Here is a 19550-nt window from a genome sequence, read left to right as displayed (position 1 = left end):
TTCAATAAGTAAAGAGACAAATTCTTTAATTTTAAAACTATTCAATGAATGTGTACAATCTTTTCAGAGGTGTTAGTTGGCAACCTTGGGATATGCTCAGCTAGGTGATTCTCTAACTCAGTGTCTAACACTAAATTATAGCCACCGAGGTTGGTTAGTTCTACATTGCTGCTTCACTGGGTGACATTAAAATATTTTTTCGTAGAAAACCTTCAACGGATTAAAAAATGAGCTCCGTGGCTATCATTCAGTGTTAGAAACTGAGTTAGCGAATCACCCACCTGATCAGCTTTTTCATCATTTTATGTCAACATAACCTCAAAATTTTTAGTTCACCATGGCAAGTCCACTAGAAGATTGCACCTTAGAAGAGCAGCGCTCAGTCATTAGATTTTTAGTCGCAGAAGGTGTAAAACCAATGATTGATTTTTTTTCTAGAATGTTGATACAGAACGGTAAAAGTTGTATGAACCGTGCGAATTTTTACAAGTGGGTACTGTTTAAAAGTGGCTGAACACTTGTAGGTGATGAACCCCGATGTGGACGTCCAGTGGAAGTTTCTGATCCCTCGTTGGAATCGAGGATTGACGGACTTATTCGTGATAACAGAAAAATTACTGTTGAAATGATAGCTGAGGAAGTTCAAGTAAGTGTTAGAGCTGTTCACAATGTCATTGAGAACAATTTAAACCGTTTTTAGGGTTCTGTACCTAAAAAAGGAAAAAAGGAACCCTTATAGGATCACTTTGTTGTCTGTCTGTCAAGAAACCTACACGGTACTTCCCGTTGACCTAGAATCATGAAATTTGGCAGGAAGGTAGGTCTTATAGCTGACATTTGGGGAAAAATCTGAAAACCGTGAATTTAGGGTTAGATCACACAAAAAAAAATTGTGGTCATGAACTAATAATTAGTATTTTCAACTTTCGAAGTGAGCGACTATATCAAGTGGGGTATCATATGAAAGGTCTTCACCTGTACATTCTAAAACAGAATTTTATTTATTTTTATGCATCACAGTTTTTGAATTATCGTGCAAAATGTCGAAAAAATACGACTGTAGTACGGAACCTTCATTGCACGAGCCTGACTCGCACTTGGCCGGTTTTTGAGCTATAGCCATTTGTCTCTTTACTTATTGAATGACCCTAGTACATTAGTGCTAGTAATAATAAGATTATTATTAAGTACAATTAATCTTAAATAATAAAACTTTTCCTTCATAGAGACAAAAAGGCATTGCTTCTTCGGCTCTATTACCTACATCTAATGACTAATACATGTATAACATAGACTGCAAAAATTTCCTTTTGGCTTCGCCGTATCGGTTGAAAAAAAGTATTTATTCGCTTAAGCCTGCGACTTCGTCCACGTGGACTACACAAATTTCAAACCCCTATTTTACCCTCTTAAGGTTTGAATTTTCAAAAATCCTTTCTCAGCAGATGTCTACGTCATGTGCATGCCAAATTTCAGCCCGATCGGTCTAGTAGTTTGAGCTGTGCGTTGATAGATCAGTCAGTCAGTCAATCCTTTTATATATATAGACTAGCTTATGCTCGCGACTTCGTACGCGTGGACTACACAAATTTGAAACCCCTATTTTACCCTTTTAAGGTTTGAATTTTCAAAAATATTTTCTCGGCAGATGTCTACGTCATTTGCATGCCAAATTTCAGCCCGATCGGTCCAGTAGTTTGAGCTGTGCGTTGATAGATCAGTCAGTCAGTCAGTCACCTTTTCCTTTTATATATTTAGATAACGGCGTGACACAATCGTGAAACTGGTATATATATTTAAAGGCAACTGATAAAATGCTAATTGATTAGTCGCCGTGCGTTGACCTCGCGAACAATGGCTGGAGGAAATCAATTCACGATATATTCACTATTTATAATTGTTCCTCATATTTTACTTGCGATGATATGTATATGATCATCATCATCATTATCATTATCAACCCACGAAAACGAGTCTCCTTCCAAAGAATGAAAAGAGTTTGGCCATAGTCTACCACGTCTTGCACCCACGTAGCAATGTCTGGTAGCACAAGTAAATGGAAAAATACGAAAAAAGTGTTATTTCTTGTACGATGTTACGGAGCCCTTCGTGTGCGAGTCCGACTCACACTTGACTTAATACTCGGCATAAAGATTTCAAATGAGTGCCTTTATTATAAATGCGAAAGTGTGTTTGTTTGTTGGTTTGTCCTTCAATCACGTCGCAACGGTGCAACGGATTGACGTGATTTTTTGCATGGGTATAGATAAAGACCCGGAGAGTGACTTGGCTACTTTTCATCTCTGAAAAACAAAGAGTTCCCACGGGATTTTTGAAAATCTAATTCCACGCGGACAAAGTCGCGGGCATCAGCTAGTAAAAAATAATTATCAGGGGCAGAATCAAAAGCCAGTACCTAATTATTTTTATCATTCCTTGTAAGAAAAAGATTCTGTTTGAACTATGAACACATTGAACTCCCAGAGAGGTCTACAAACGATATCGCCCTACGCCCTTACGTACCTTTAGGCCTACGTCTGTGAGTTCAAGGGCGTGTTCTAAAGTTCAGCCAGATAAAGTTCAAAACTAAAACTAGACTACTCCTCGTAATAAACGCTAAAATATATCAAAAAAACATTCTTTCTAGGCCGCAAGTGACAACATAAGGATCTTACGAAAATCCCCTTAAGGGGGTGAAATGGGGGTTGGAAGGTTATATGAAAGTCCTATGTTTTTTAAGTTAGAGATATTATGAGTAGGTAAGTAAGGCCTTTTGCAGCGGAAAAATTTGTAATCTCATGAGAAACCGGAAATTTTACGCGGACGAATTCGCGGGCAACTGCTAGTAAACAAATAATATAAAGGGCAGAATCAAAAAGGCAGTACCTAATCATTCGTTGTCAGAAAAAGATTCTGTTTGAACTATGAACACATTGAACTCCGAGAGAGGTATACAAACGATATCGCCCTACGCCCTTACGAACATTTAGGCCTACGTCTGTGAGTTCAAGGGCGTGTTCTAAAGTTCAGCCAGATAAAGTTCAAAACTAAAACAAACTCCTCTTAATAAATACTGAAATATATCGAAATGAAATGAATTTATTTATTTTATGTAGCCACTTCATGCCACTTAAAATATTGTGTCTATAGAGTCTAGACTCTACCACCGGTTCCGGAAGAAAGCTGTACTGACAAAAACCGGCAAGAAACTCAGCAGTAGCTCTTTTTTAAAGGTAAAACGAGACCCTATCACTAAGACTCCGCTGTCGGTTTTAGGTAACTTATGATGCTCTTCTCAATTAAAATGTATAGTACAAGCATAACGGTACAAAGAAACACAATCAAAAAGCCAGTTGTCTTTGAAATGCATAGTACAGTGTGTCATATTCTCTTCTCAATGAGGAAATTTCAGGGCAACGTTCGATAAAATTTTCATAGATGGCGCTTAAAAAATACTAACATCACTAAAAACGAAAAATAATACCTAGATACATATGATCTATGCCAGTGTTTCTTAAACATTGTTCTGCCGTGGCCCGGTAATTTTCACATTGCCCCTTCGTGACCCACTTAACACTTCCCAAGCTGGTTCCATTAGGTACCCCGGCGAACTTCGTACCGCCTAACAGTCGATTCTTTTTCAGGATTTTTTTTAAATTTTCTCTCCGTAAGAACCATCCCCGTACCGTACTTCAAGGAATATTATGAAAAAAAAGTTAGCGAAATCGGTTCAGCTGTTCAGCTGTGTGAGATTTGCGATCAGCAACACATTCAGCGATATAGAAAGATATAATATTATCGATATTTGGTAATTTTCTTAAAACAATGCGGGAATGTTGCGACCCGGGAATTTATTTTGATGGGACGGTACTGGGTCGCGACCCGGCAAATGGGAAACGCTGATCTATGCTTTAAGTCAAGTCAATCCTTCCGTTTCTTCCCCGATGCAAAATTAATTAATAACTTCTATTAATTTATAGTTCACAGATTTTGTGGCGAAGAAACATAAGAAAAACTGCAGTGCACGCTAGCTGTTACTCTTCATCTATGTCATTGATTGACACGACCTAAACTTAAAGCATTAGATCATATAGATATTATAGTTGTTATTTTTCATTTTTAGTGGTGCGGTTATTTAGCGCCATCTATGAAAATTTTATCGAATGTTGGCTAGAAACTTTGTCATTGAATTGCATAGTACAGTGTGTCACATTTGTGTACAGCAAGTCCCCGAGTTTCGCAAAGTACAGGCACGCCGTCATATCGGCCAGGTGGCGACTGGCGCACAAAGGGCAGATGTTTATTAGGGGTTGTTTACCTCGACTGAGCTGAAGGGCGTTTTTTTCTCCTAGGGCGGTCGGTTTTACGTAACCTATGAATATTCTTGTGGCTACTTATTTATGTGGCACGACTGCCGGGTCTCTAATTAAAATTATCGTTTATACTTTATAATATCATGTAGTAGCAGGATATCTGAAATTTTAGTTTCACTTAGATACTTATTACAAGACAGCCCAAAAAAAGACTAATGTTTTGGTTCATCCATATTATAAATGCGAAAGTGTGTCTGTCTGTCTGTCTTTCTTTCTGTCTGTCTGCTAGCCTTTCACGACCCATCCGTTCAACCGATTTTGACAAAATTTGGTACAGCGATAGCTTGCATCCTGCAAACCAAAAAGTTCCTACGGGATTTTAAAAAATCTAAATCCACGCGGACGAAGTCGCGAGTATCATCTAGGCACCCACTAGGCAAACGCGTCCCATCTTAGGCCATATCATCACTTCCCATCAGGTGTGATCGTGGTCAAGCGTGCGCCTATAATGAATAAAAAAAGGTAGTGATTAGTGAATGATGTTTTCTATCTTTCAAACAAAACAATCTTGAATTCTCAATTAATCCAAACATGAGCAAGTTATAGTAAACATTACAAAAATTAACATATATTCTATAGACATAGCAATACGGTTCAATTTAAACTATCACAAAACGATATCTATTATTGAAATGCTTGCAGGGGATGCGTTATCACGGAATCGACATTTATAATAATGACCTCTATAACGATAACAATAAGGTGCACGGGTTCATCTTGACCTAGAGTTCAAGAAAGGGTTTAAATAATAAGTATAGTACGCGGCAGAAAGTAATGTACATCGACGTTGAATGACGTTTCGGCTTTGTAGAGCGTTGTCTCTATCACTCATACCGTGACATACATTTTGTCGGTCTCAACGACAGAGACAATGCTCTACAAAACCGCTACAAAACCGACAGTCGTAGAACAGAACAAGCTGTCCTTGTTCTGTTCTACAACTAGGCTAATTTGTTTTACTAGTAATTTGATAAGAAATCCCTCATCCATACTAATATCATAAATGCGAAAGTTTGTCTCTCTGTCTGCTAGCCTTTCACGGCCCATCCGTTCAACCGATTTTGACGAAATTTGGTACAGGGATAGCTCGCATACCGGGGAAGGATATAGGCTACATATTATTCCGATTTTTTAAAAACCTAAGTCCATGCGTATGAAGTCGCGGGCATCAGCAAATAAAAAATTTAAAAAAACAATTAGCCTGAAGACGCACAGAATCGAGAGTTGTGTAAAAATTGAAGAGATGCCTTTGCCTAGTCGTAGAACAAGTACAGGCTAATTTGATTTAGATCACATACGAGACTAGTAATTTTAAAGAACTCTCTCACACGATCTTCACAATCGAGGCTTGATTTCACGAGGGGACGTATCTAAATATATAAAAGGTTTTTTTTTTTTTTTCAATTCAAATTCAAATTTCTTTATTGCGAATATGGGTAAACAGTGCAGATATTACAAAACAAAAAGGTACAGCCAAATTCTGCCTATTAGCTAGCATGCAATATGTTATGACTTATGATATACCTAACAATGTGTACATAGTTTGGTGACTGACTGACTGACTGATCTATCAACGCACAACTCAAACTACTGGACGGATCGGGCTGAAATTTGGCATGCAGATAGCTATTATCACGTAGGTATCCGCTAAGAAAGAATTTTTGAAAATTCAACTCCTAAAGGGGTCAAATAGGGGTTTGAATTTTGTGTAGTCCACGCGGACGAAGTTGCGAGCATAAGCTAGTCATAATATTATAATATCGCATACAAGACTACTAATTTTAAAAATTTTTTTACAAAAAAAATAAAAACCGACTTCGTTACATAAACACTAAAAATTGAAAAATAATTTAATTTATTACCGAATATATTATGTATACAAGAGTTAATATAGTTCCATAATAATACTTTTTGGTGCCGGTGCCAATTAGCTTTAGCTGCGCGAATCGTCTAGACTTCATATTTTTATGGGACTCCACAATGGCACCTCATTGGCACCGACCCCAAAAAATATTATTATGGAACTATATTAACTCTTGTATACATAATATATTCGGTAATAAATTAAATTATTTTTCAATTTTTAGTGTTTATGTAACGAAGTCGGTTTTTATTTCTTTTGTAAAAAATTTTTATTTCACAATTTTTAGTGGCCCCATGGAATTATGCTACGCCTGGTTAAAAATCTACTGTTTACTAAGCTATTACACTGATCGCGAGCAATTTACTCTTATCCGTTGAGGAGTTCCAGTATCTATCTTCGAAGATGTTCATCAGATCTTCACCAAATTGAAATGGGACCAACTTTGAAGTATACCCTTTCAAACAAAAAAAGAATTTTCAAAATCGGTCCAGGCGTTTTTGAGTAATCGGGGAACATACATAAAAAAAAAAAAAAAAAAAAAAAAAAAAAAAAAGATTCCGACGAATTGAGAACCTCCTCCTTTTTTTGAAGTCGGTTAAAAATCCCTCACACGATCTTTACAATCGAGGCTTGATTTCACGAGGGGGCGTATTATGTTATAGTGCGGGTGGTCTGAACCCTGACATCAATGTCAACGTTCTAATCCTCACAAAAATCAGTCAAGTGCGAGTCGGACTCGCACACGAAGGGTTCCGTACCATCGACACTTAAATAACACTTTCGACTATCTTGAAATTTTTATTATTCGTTGTTATAGCGGCAATAGAAATACTCGTACGTACACATTTTTGGTGAAAATATATACAACTAGCTTATGCTCGCGACTTCGTCCGCGTGGACTACATAAATTTTAAACCCCTATTTCACCCCCTTAGAGGTTGAATTTGCAAAAAACCTTTCTTAGCGGATGCCTACGTCATAACAACTATAAGCATGCCAAATTTCATCCCGATCCGTCCAGTAGTTTGAGCTGTGCGTTGATAGATCAGTCAGTCAGTCAGTCACCTTCCCTTTTATATATTTAGACTAATCTATTACATATTTTCAATATAACGGGTACATACTTACCACGATTAACTTCACAAGACAACATCGAACAACATCGAAAGTTAATAGTGACGTTGTGAGTGTATGTTGCCGGACAGCTCGTGAAGTTTCAGCGAAAAGAACAAGAAAGAGGGTAGTTCGCTACTGCCCTTGACAGCTCGAAGCTCATCTCTCGCAGCACCGCAGTTCCGTCGTGACCACGACCCGTGAAATTGGGTATTTGACTCCAATTTTTTTATTACAACTAGGATAAAAATAATGACGTAAACTGTAAAAACTAATTGAAACGATCAAATAACAAAAAAGTTATAAGCATTTAAATATTTCTGATTAGACAGAGATAGCGATATAGAATTTGACGTCACACCTTACTAATGCCATAGTAGCTTCGTGCGGTTTCATATACAAATTTTCGTTTTGCGAGAAAGGGATAGAAGACCCTCCCACTCCAAAACTAAAACGCCTGTAACTTTGTAAATCTTTGTTGGACTTTAATATTTTTTTCAGCGTACGTCATTATTTTTATGCTTGTTTATAATAAAGTAATAATATTTATCAAATTCAAAAGTAGGAAAATACCCAATTGGGTTGAAATATTAAATATCAACGAATAAAAACAAAAATTAATCGTGGTATGCACCCCGTTAAATACATTAAAATAAGCTTAAAATCATTAATCTATTGCAAACTTAAAAACTATTTGACTAGAATTATGTAAGCCGGCCATAAGTATTCGCGACAGTTATACGGATGTTAATAATTAAATAATAATAATAATAATAATAATAAATAATTTATTTATTTAGGAAGAATATGTACATTTTACAATAAGTTTAGGTGTAATCATAAACTTTAAATCATAAGTTTTTCCGTACACCAATGCCGTCGACAGTAGATAGGTACACGTAGCACATTAATTTAATGGTATAATACTTAAAGCTAAATAACAATACTTACTTATATAAACTAACAACATTGAACTAAATGTAGGTTATTTTAAACTAAATATACTTAGTAGGTAAAAACACAATCATTAAATTTATAGATAAATGTAGGTAGGTAAGAAAAAGTTCGTTATTTATATCACAGCGGAATAGTAACACAATATGACGAGCGTAAGACGCTCACTCACACTACGGTAGGAGTAATAGTGTTCTGTGCACACTACTTCGTGTATGATGTTTAAATTCTGGTACAGGGTGATTATTTTATTTAAGTGCAATATATCCATTAATATTTTGCTAATGTGTGATTGATTTTGGTGAATGTTATTGGCAAGTTATTACCAAATATTATACCAAAGTTATTATACAAATACCCTAGCCATTATATTATTCACGAGACCGGCATGTGTTTTTCGCAAAGCACTAGCGCGGAACGAGTAATATGAACTATAAAGCATAGCGCACATTATGGATTCAGGAAGGGTTCGAAACCAGTCAACTGTTTACGGCCATGTGGGTGAATTGGTGGAGCAACCGAGTCGCTATACCCAGAAGCTCCGAATAAATACCTGTAGAAGTAGCCTTTATTTGTGACTTACTGTGAGAGCGAGATAACTAAATACATTTAAGCTCTTATTAGGACGTGACAAAATGATTTTTGTCTTTATCACCGTGGCCACTTTTTTGTGGCAAGATGTATTTTGTACGTGAGATCTTGACATACAATGTGAACGTCCACAGCTGGACATAAGTCTCTTGCAGGGGCTTCCACACGGCACGGTTTTCCGCCGCCGCGCCGCCGCCTGAATCTAGCGGCTCCCTGCGATCTGTTTGTCCACCTAGTGGGTAGGATCAAAGTCATGCTTTTTCCAAAATTTCCACTTAATTTAGAGCGGTAATCATCGGTTAACATACAATTTTTTGCTCGTAATTTTCGACAAGTCAGCATGTTCCTTGGCTGACTAATCAACAAGTCATGCTGACAATTTTAATGATTTTGCGATTCCATGGAATTGTCTATGGATTGCGGTCTACGGTACATACCACGGGAGCAACGGACGAGCGATGGCCTTATCAGGTCGATCACGATGCCAAACAACCAATTTGATACGGCGGCTTTTGTTAAATTATATGAAATCTATCATAGCCTCATAGGTCGTAGGTAGGTAGCCTCATCTGAAGGTTGACAACATTGTCCTGTGGGAAACCTGTCCTATGCAGGAAATGTTGTAAAAGAAGATTCATTGATGGTTTACTACGTAAAATCATTTTAATGTCACTCAGTAATGTAGCAATGTAGCAATGTCAAACAAGGTCGGTGACTATCATTTAGTGTCAGATCACTGTTAGCGAATCACCCCGCAGATCCTTTTTATCAACGGGTTAAAAATCATGAAATATACAAATACACTTAAATTACACTTTTCATACTATTTAAAAATAATAATTCAGGTATTGTATCAAAAAAGTAACAAAAGAAATCATCAATAATAAACACGCAAATTACCAAGTGAACAAAAATTATGAAATATATCAATACCTTTAAATTATACTTTTCATAATATTTAAAAATAATAATTCAGGTATTGTATCAAAAAAGTAACAAAAGAAATCATCAATAATAAACACGCAAAGTACCAGGTGAACATAAGGTCATGAGCGCTGTAATGTAAGGACGGTCGGGTAACGACCGGGCACCGCTACGCGCCAGTTTCGGGGGTCGACGACCCGTCGCGACGGACGACGTCCTGGGATCACGGCTCCTACACACCCATAGCGCCCTGGTACCCAGATCGGATTCTCACACTGATTTTTCTCTCATAATTACTTTCATTAGGGGGACGCGGACGTGGTAAAAAACCGGTCAAGTGCGTGTGCATAACGCAAGGTTCCGTCGTGACTCGTGAAGGAAGCTTTCTTGTAGTTAAATAAAAAATCAAGAAAAACTATGCACATTGTAAGGATTTTGTGGGCTTCTTCTCAGACCAGGGCGCGTTTATTACCCCCGTAGCTTTAGCTTTAAGTTATTAATTATCACCATTACATCATTATTTCTCAAACTCAACGATTGAAAATCAATAATTGTACAATGCAATGATCCGGATGAGTTTATTGTGAGCTCTTCTCAGACCTGGGCGCGTTTGGAACACTCGTAGCTTTAGTTTTATTATTACCACTAATATCCTTACAAATTAACAATTTTGACCATCAGTAAGCGTAAAATTTTATCTATTCTGAATAAATAATTTGAGTTTGGAGTTTTTTGAGTTTTGGAGATTGGGTAAGTACCTGCAAAACTCAAAAGAAATGCTTGAATAAATGCTTTGAAAGGCTAACGAGATAGTTAACCAAAACCCAGATTATTCGACTAAGGAACCCTAAAAAAAAGTAATAAGTCCCAGAGAGGATATTTGAACAGCTGACCGGAAATCCTCGCCTTTGAAGGTTATCATCTACAGAAAGTTGAACCATGTTGAACAATATGGATCCTGATTTCGAAAATAACCTGAGAGCAATCTGGGAGCTTCACAACTGAGCTATTCCACCCGACAGCTTTCAAGAGCTTCAACATATAGAAGCAAATGAAAGGCAAAACACAGACTATTTGACTAAGGAACCCTAGAAAAAAGTAAGAAGTCCAAGATAGATCCGTCAGTCAGTGTCAGCTTTTCCTTTTATCTATTTAGATGGAAAGAGGTCACGACCCTCAGCAATGGCGAATAGGCAGAGTGGGTATGTGTACGACTTTATAACAGGTGTTTCTGTTCTGTTCTGTTCTTCAAACCACAATAAATATAATGAAACTAGCCGATGCCCGCGACTTCATCCGCGAGGAATTAGGTTTTTATAAATCCCGAGGGTACTATTTGATTTTCCGGGATAAAAACTAGCGTGTCACTCTCCATGTGTTTAAAGACTTTAAACACATGCAAAAAATCACGTCAATCCGTTGCACCGTTGCGACGTGATTGAAGGACAAACCAACAAACAAACACACTTTCACATTTATAATAAGGGTACTGATGGAAAGAGGTCACGACCCTCAGCAATGGCGAATAGGCAGAGAGTGGGTATGTGTACGACTTTATAGCAGGTGTTTCTATCAATTCTTCAAACCGCAATAAATATAATGAAATGCAGCGAAGAAACGCATGGGACAGAACACCTGCCTCGTATCTGGATTCTGGTGTACTGGATGCCCTTATACGACTTACATAACTCTTTTAATTTATGCTAATCGAGTAACGCTGGTAGTTGGTACCAACAATGCTTTTATTATAATAATAAACTAGCGACCCGCCCCGGCTTCGCATGGGGGCAATGTAGATACTAATGTGGTGCCATTGAGGTGTCATTGCCTCGGAAACTCAAATGAGAGAAAAAAATATCCAACCTAATTCACATTATTTCGATTTCTCTAGGGATCTCTAATTTTTTGAGAATTAAGCTATAGCTATAAACCTTCCTCTTGAATCACTCTATCTATTGGTGAAAACCGCATTAAAATCCGTTGCGTAGTTTAAAAGATCTACGCGTTCATACAATCAGACAGCGGGAAGCGACTTTATCTATAAAAGGAGAAGGTGACTGACTGACTGACTGATCTATCAACGCACAGCTCAAACTACTGGACGGATCGGGCTGAAATTTGGCATGCAGATAGCTATTATGACGTAGGCATCCGCTAAGAAAGGATTTTTTTTTTTTAATAGATATAGCGAGCAAACGAGCAGGCGGGTCACCTGATGTTAAGTGATTACCGCCGCCCATGAACATTTGCAGCACCAGAGGAGCCGCCGATGCGTTGCCGGCCTTTTATTTATTTTATTAGCTGATTTTTGAAAATTCAACTCCTAAGGGGGTTAAATAATAATAAAATAGGGGTTTGAAATTTTGTAGTCCACGCGGACGAAGTCGCGAGCATAAGCTAGTTTTATACTATGTAGAGATAATCATTTAAATTTCAAATGTCTCGAGCAGGTTACTTATAATTTCTATTATATTCTGTCTTTCATAAAAATATGTATGATGTTTGAAAGTTGAAATATTGTGTTTGTATCTATTTCTTTTGCCGCTATAACAACAAATAATAAAAAACTAAGATGGCGAATTTCAAAATGGACGCCATGCAAAATTATTTAAAAAAAAGTACAGTCATAATATTATCTTGTACGATGGTACGGAAATCTTCGTCCGACTCGCACTTTACCGGTTTTTTTCAAATATTTTTGTCCATATCCTCAGTATAAAGTTTGTTCACAGTAAATAAAATCAGCTACCACAATACCAAATTTCAAATTTCTAAGTCACCTGGAAGTAGGTCAGGTTTTTGATGAGCGAGTGATAAAAATGGCACTTTTCAGACCTTTAGGGTGCCTGTCCACTGAAGCGGAGCGGAGCGGAGATGTGTATAGTTGACCAATCAGAGTTTCATCAGATGACGGAATAAAAATGTCACGTTATTTACCGACAATCTGATTGGTCTGCTCAACACATCTCCGCTCCGCTCCGCACCAGTGGACAGGCAGCCTTAACTTGAGTTGAAGGTAACTATAAAAGTTTTTTTCATGAAATTTAGGATTCTTAGCCTTCAAAGGGGTCTTAATAGATATACCTACAAAATTGTAAATGTAGGTTTAATAGTTTCTAGTATTCCTCAAGCAATTTTAGACTTGCCTTTACACAAGTTTAAAAAATGTGTTAAAAGTATGCTCCTAAAAAAAGCATATTATACAGTCGCAGACTATGTAAACGATAAAAAAGCTTGGATTTGACTCGCTCCAGCAATGCACGGGGCTGCAATGGCATGTATAGTACGGTATAATAACATTGTAAATTGAAAAATTAAAAAGAGCAACCGCCGAGTTTCTTGCTGGTTCTTCTCGGTAGGAACGGCATTCCGAACCAGTGGTAAATTAAAACTACCCGACTATTCATAAGTACTTGTAAAAAGTATACATGAATAAAAAAACATTCTATTCTTCTATTCTATTCTAAGTTATGAAGGGGTCGAAAGTAGCTTGAAATGGTTCGTGTAATATACCTACACACTTTCAGTGCGTCGCCGTTCTTGTTAGAATCTTATACGAACTTGACGGCCGACATTTCCATGCGTCTTGAAATGTCTGAACTCTGAACCAACTTCATTATGGTTTTGACCGCATAAAAAAACCGGCCAAGTGCGAGTCAGGCTCGCGCAATGAGGGTTCCGTACTACAATCGTATTTTTTCGTCATTTTGCACGATAATTCAAAAGCTATGATGCATAAAAATAAACAAAAATCTGTTTTAGAATGTACAGGTAAAGACCTTTCATATGATACCCCACTTGATATAGTCACTCACTTCGAAAGTTGAAAATACTAATTAATAGTTCATGACCACAATTTAATTTTTTTTTGTGTGATCTAACCCTAAATTCACGGTTTTCAGATTTTTCCCCAAATGACAGACAGACAGACAGACAGACAGACAGACAGACAGACAGACAGACAGACAGACAGACAGACAGACAGACAGGCAGACAGGCAGACAGGCAGACAGGCAGACAGACAGGCAGACAGACAGACAGACAGACATACAACAAAGTGATCCTATAAGGGTTCCGTTTTTCCTTTTGATGTACGGAACCCTAAAAAGACATCAGCCACCGGTAGTGAAGTAACGGTAAACCAGTGAAGGTGGTCGCGAACTGCAGCACATAACAGTGCACGGAGGCGTGGCAAAGCAAAGTTACCATTGCATTCAACGCGTGACGTCCCTTCTATTCTACTGTTTTAGTGTTTTCTACAATCTACTATCCATACTAAGTAATATTATAAATGCGAAAGTGTGTCTGTCTGTCCGCTAGCTTTTCACGGCTCAACCGTAAAACCAATTTTGATGAAATTTGGTACAGAGGTAGCTTACATTCCGGGGACGGACATAGCTTATGACCGCTCAGTATGATTCTATTAAACATCATCAACATATTTTAATGACAATCAGTATGATTCTATTAAAAACATCATCAACATATTTTAATGACAATCAGTATGATTCTATTAAAAACATCATCAACATATTTTAATGACAAATCAGTATGATTCTATTAAAAACATCATCAACATATTTTAATGACAATCAGTATGATTTTATTAAAAACATCATCAACATATTTTAGTTGTTAAGCGACTGCATTTGACCCACTCAATGTATGCAACGTGAGTGGTCGCACGTGTGGCCGCACTATTATACACACGGTAGGTATGTATACTAGGCATAACGTGCTCGCCTCGTGGAGTTTCACACGTTTCGTTGTGATATGCACTGTTACCATAGAGGAAATTATTTGGTTTGATTGTAGATAATATGCATACAGTTTATAGCACTAGGGTTGAAACATACAGATTAGAGACATAGTGAAAACATCATCATTTAGTTGTTAAGCGACTGCATTTGACCCACTCAATGTATGCAACGTGACTGGTCGCACGTGTGGCCGCACTATTATACACACGGTAGGTATGTATACTAGGCATAACGTGCTCGCCTCGTGGAGTTTCACACGTTTCGTGGTGATATGCACTGTTACCATAGAGGAAATTATTTGGTTTGATTGTAGATATGCAATACGGTTTATAACACTAGGGCTGAAATATACAGATTAGAGACACAGTAAAGCTCAATTTACACTGAAGGGAATGGAAGCAATTTTTTTTTATAATTTTTTTAGAATCAAAATAATAGTATACAAGATATGTAGATTTTTTGAGCCAGTTTCGCCTCGCGAAGAACAGAGTGGAATACGTAAAGATGACTGCCAAGCTTCGCTAGTCGGAGAGGCACGCAAAGAAGAAGAAGAACAAGTGCCTTTGACCAAAATTTTGGTTCGAAATTAATCTATCCCAGCTGTGTTAAATCCTCAATTGGATATTTCACTCCAATTTTTTTATTACTTTATTATAAACTAGGATAAAAATAATGACGTAAACTGAAAAAAACTAATTAAGTCGATTAAATAACAAAAAAGTTATAAGCATTTAAATATTTCTGATTAGACAGAGATAGCGATATATATAGCATTTGACGTCACACCTTACTAATGCCATAGTAGCTTCGTGCAGTTTCATACAAATTTTCGTTTTGCGAGAAAGGGATAGAAGACCCTCCCACTCCAAAATTAAAATGCCTGTAACTTTGTAAATCTTTGTTGGATTTTAATATTTTTTCAGCGTACGTCATTATTAATAAGAAACGCAGACCGGGCAGACCTTACAAGCGTTGGAACGACGACATTGTAGATGTGGCAGGCACGGCATGGAGTAGAGTCGCAAAAGATAGCGAGCCATGGAAAAGGTTGGAGGAGGCTTTCACCGCTAAAAGCGGTCCTTTCTAATACCCTATTTTTAGATATAAATTAATAATTATTAGTAAAATAAGATGAAAGTTAGGTTTTTGTTTTTTTTTTTTTAGAATAATATGTATCAATGTAAATATGAAAGGAAAATAAAGCTATTTTTATTTTTATTTTATTTTACGTCATTATTTTTATTTATTTTATTTTATTTTTATTATTCATGTACCAAAAATTGTAGTTACAAAGTAATAATAAATTAAGTTACATCGGAAATGCTTATCTCTAAACAGAGATTTCTTCCAGCTTCCCATTCAAGGTTGTGAGTAAGGCGTATCAAGAAGTGGAATAGGTCTACGGTACTAGAATCTAATAAACTACATAAATATCTTATAATAAATACCCAAATCAACTTATATACAATAATTATACTTATCATAAATAATTATATACATAATATATGAAAAATATAAATACATATAATATATAAAATACTCTATATTAATGATAGGTAATACTGCTTCACTCTGTATTTGAATGAGTGTACTGAGTGGCAGTTCTCTCTGACATTTTCAGGAAGTGAGTTCCAAAGTTGGGTAGCTAGTACGGTGAAAGATTTGTTATAGAAGACTGTGTTTCAACGGGGAGTGACGAGAGGATTTTTTGAGACACACGACCGCATAGGTCTAGTAGGAGGGCGGGATAGTTGAAATCGCTCTCGTAGATAACCAGGGGAAGAGGTATTAAGAACATTGTAGAGAACAGTCAGAATATGCAAATTGCGGCGAAAGCGTATTGGGAGCCACTTTAACCGACGACGGTAATCGGAAATATGGTCGAATTTGCGCAGGCCGTATATAAACCGTATGCACAAATTTTGAAGTCGATCGAGTTTGTCAAGTAGCTCTTCGGTAGCATCCAAGTAGCAGACGTCCGCATAGTCGAGAATCGGAAGCAACAGAGAATGTGATAGCATAATTTTGGTACGCAGCGGAAGGAAATTCTGCAGTCTCCTCAAGGAATGAATCGAATAATGCATACGTTTACTGATCTGATTTATATGTGCTGCCCAAGCGAGGTTGCCATCCATAGTCAATCCTAGGTTTTTCGCTGTGGATGTGTAAGCAACGGGTGTGCCATCATAAGAAACCAAAGGCAGATCACTGAAGGCAATACGATTTCTTAGCGGCCTGCTTCCAATGACCATAACTATATATATTTATTATTATATATATTTTATTCTAGTTTATAATAAAATAATAATATTTATCAAATTCAAAGTAGGAAAATACCCAATTAGCATGACATGGTTACAGTTTTAATTGAATACAGTACACATTTCGTAGTGACTAGTGACGATACCCTGTGGCCCTACCGCGGTTGTTTGACAGCTACAATGTCACGATCGCAATCATCTCTGATTGGTTTATGCTCGCTCACTATTGGCCACAATGCATTGTTGCAACAAGAATCGCACAAATTCAGCCAATCAGAACTCAGAATTGAGATTGTAATAATGATTGATGCAGGTTTTAGACAATCGCCCTACGTGGTTATTGCACGTATTATTTCCTTCCGCGGTATTGCCCTGGGGTGTGCACTCAGTGTGAAGTATTTAATCAGTAATTGTATTACGTATGAGGCATTTAACCGGTCTTCTATGTAACGGTTATTATAAGACCACGCTTAACACAGACATGGGCTGAGATCTATAGAGCGTACTTTGACTTTGCTCAGACTTAAGACATATTATAGTAGGTACACAACAGGTCGAGATGGTAATCGGGGAGGGAACGCCCCACACACGGGTGTGCGGGGGGTTCCACAGCCACCACGCTAACTTGTGCGGGCGAGCAAGTGCGACGTGCGGGTGTACGTTATGAACCGTACTTTTGACAATATGACAGTTGACACATAGAGCAATAAGCCGAGTGAGTTCTCAAAATGTATGCTTTACTAGCTTATTCCCGCGACTTCGTCCGCGTGGAATACCAAAAATTTCAAACCCTTATTTTACCTCCTTAAATAAAATAAAATTTATTTTTATTTATTTATTTATTTTTAAGGACACTTTAAATCATCCTTTTGATATATATATTGACGTAGACATCCGCTAAGAAAGGATTTTTGAAAATTCCACCCCTAAGGGGGTAAAATAGAAGATGAAATTTGTGTACTCCACGCGGACGAAGTCGCGGTAATAAGCTAGTAAGATTATAAGTCCAAAATGTTTAGGAGTTGCGAAACTGAACAGCTTATCAGTCATCAGTACCCGTAGTACAAGATTTTACGTCTCACCAAACGAAACCAAATTCGAGAGTCGAAATACTTCCGCGTTACAGTGAACTGGATCTTAAAAGCCTTGTTTTAAAGCTCAAGTTTGTCTACACTTCTACAGCCAGCGCTCCAAGCGGAAACATTGCGAAATTAAAATCAGTGGCATTGAATATTTGACTTCAATTCAAGGCTGTTTAGGTCCATTTTACTGTAACGCGGAAGTATTTCGACTCTCGAATTTGGTTTCGTTTGGTGAGACGTAAAATCTTGTACTACGGGTACATGCCGTTTTTTGCAATACAAGTGGTAGACTGGTTATATTTAGAATCGCAGTAGTTAATTTAACTACCATAAAATAATAACCAATAACATAAATTAGTAATATTAACTAAGCAATAACCCATAACATATATTCAATAAGTTAAGTTCCTTACTTATAAAAGTTTATGCACAGTTTGTGGCTTGAAATATATACATTTCTGTCATACATTAATTGACGTGTATTTATAAGCCATTATAATATAATGCCTGATATTATATCATAGTTACAATGTGTAATGTATTATAAGTAAGTGTGTATACATGTAAGTGTGAAATATAATTAACTATAGCTCACCTCCAGTGCCAAGGACTTTGAGCAAGTCGAAATGTGATATGTCCACTTTTGAAGCGCTGTTTAGATTAACTGCAACAAAAAAAAACTTATTTACTAACATAGTTCAATCTATCTATCAAATAAATAGTGTTGCTCAGAAATTCATAAATTATCTCGGTCCTAAACTAATCAATGCAATGTGCAGAAAGATAATGCTAAAAGATTTTACAAGTAATACTCATTTTACAAGTAAACTGAAAACGCAATTAATAAAATATCTCAATGCTCTAAATTATAACGAAACTGAGGATCTTCTGATTTAAATAATACGATTTTAACAAACTAGTTAATATAAACAATAAATAATACACACACACGCACCCACACAAACACACACCCATACACACGCACACACACACACACTCGCATACATGCACACCACTATCACTTGCAATAGACACCATTACACTATTTTTCTTTGATTTTACGTCACCAATAGCCTAATATTTGACATATTATCGTCGATTCAGGATCAAACCGAGAGTTCCCTCACTCTAGTTCACTCTGCTGTTGCCAAACGCCGACCTGTCAAGTGTCATCAATAAATGAAAAATTGTTTTTCATATTATTTTTCGTCAATCCAATCAAAATTAACCTTCTCTTGACCTTTGTAGCAAACCCATAACTTTTGTACAAAATACCAAAACATTAAAATTATTCACGGTTAATTTTCTTAAATGTTATTATAATTGCTATTTTTTCCACTTGACATTCAAACGTGAATAGTTTAACGTTCAAGGGCTACGACATCTATTTTACTTACCGCCCGCGACTTGGTCCGCGTGGGCTACACAAAACTAAAACCCCTAATTACCCGTTTAGGGGTTGAATTTTCAAAAATCCTTTCTTAGCGGATGTCTACGTCATAATAGGCTATCTGCATGCCAAAGGGGTTTGAATATTTTTGTATGGAGTCTGCCCTACCTAGTAGTAGTAGTCCACCACTTTTATTATTTTCCTAAATTTTTACAAAAAAAATAAAAACCGACTTCGT

At 36.9% G+C, this 19550-nt stretch overlaps 1 protein-coding gene across 2 annotated transcripts in view; it reads right to left on the bottom strand.

Moving 5' to 3' along the window:
• The window catches only part of LOC117994010 (ribosomal protein S6 kinase alpha-5-like), a 126221-nt gene that overhangs the window by 85397 nt on the left and 21274 nt on the right, over nt 1-19550 (bottom strand). For both annotated transcript variants that reach the window (XM_034981890.2, XM_069507081.1), the window contains exon 2: nt 18518-18586. In XM_034981890.2, the coding sequence (XP_034837781.1) occupies nt 18518-18586 (69 nt within the window). The remainder of the gene's footprint in view (nt 1-18517; nt 18587-19550) is intronic.

This window comes from Maniola hyperantus, chromosome 25 (assembly GCF_902806685.2).
Source record: "Maniola hyperantus chromosome 25, iAphHyp1.2, whole genome shotgun sequence".
In the NCBI taxonomy this organism is placed as follows: domain Eukaryota; kingdom Metazoa; phylum Arthropoda; class Insecta; order Lepidoptera; family Nymphalidae; genus Maniola; species Maniola hyperantus.
Note: the sequence above shows the minus strand (reverse complement) of the source record. Positions and strands in the feature narration are given on the sequence as shown.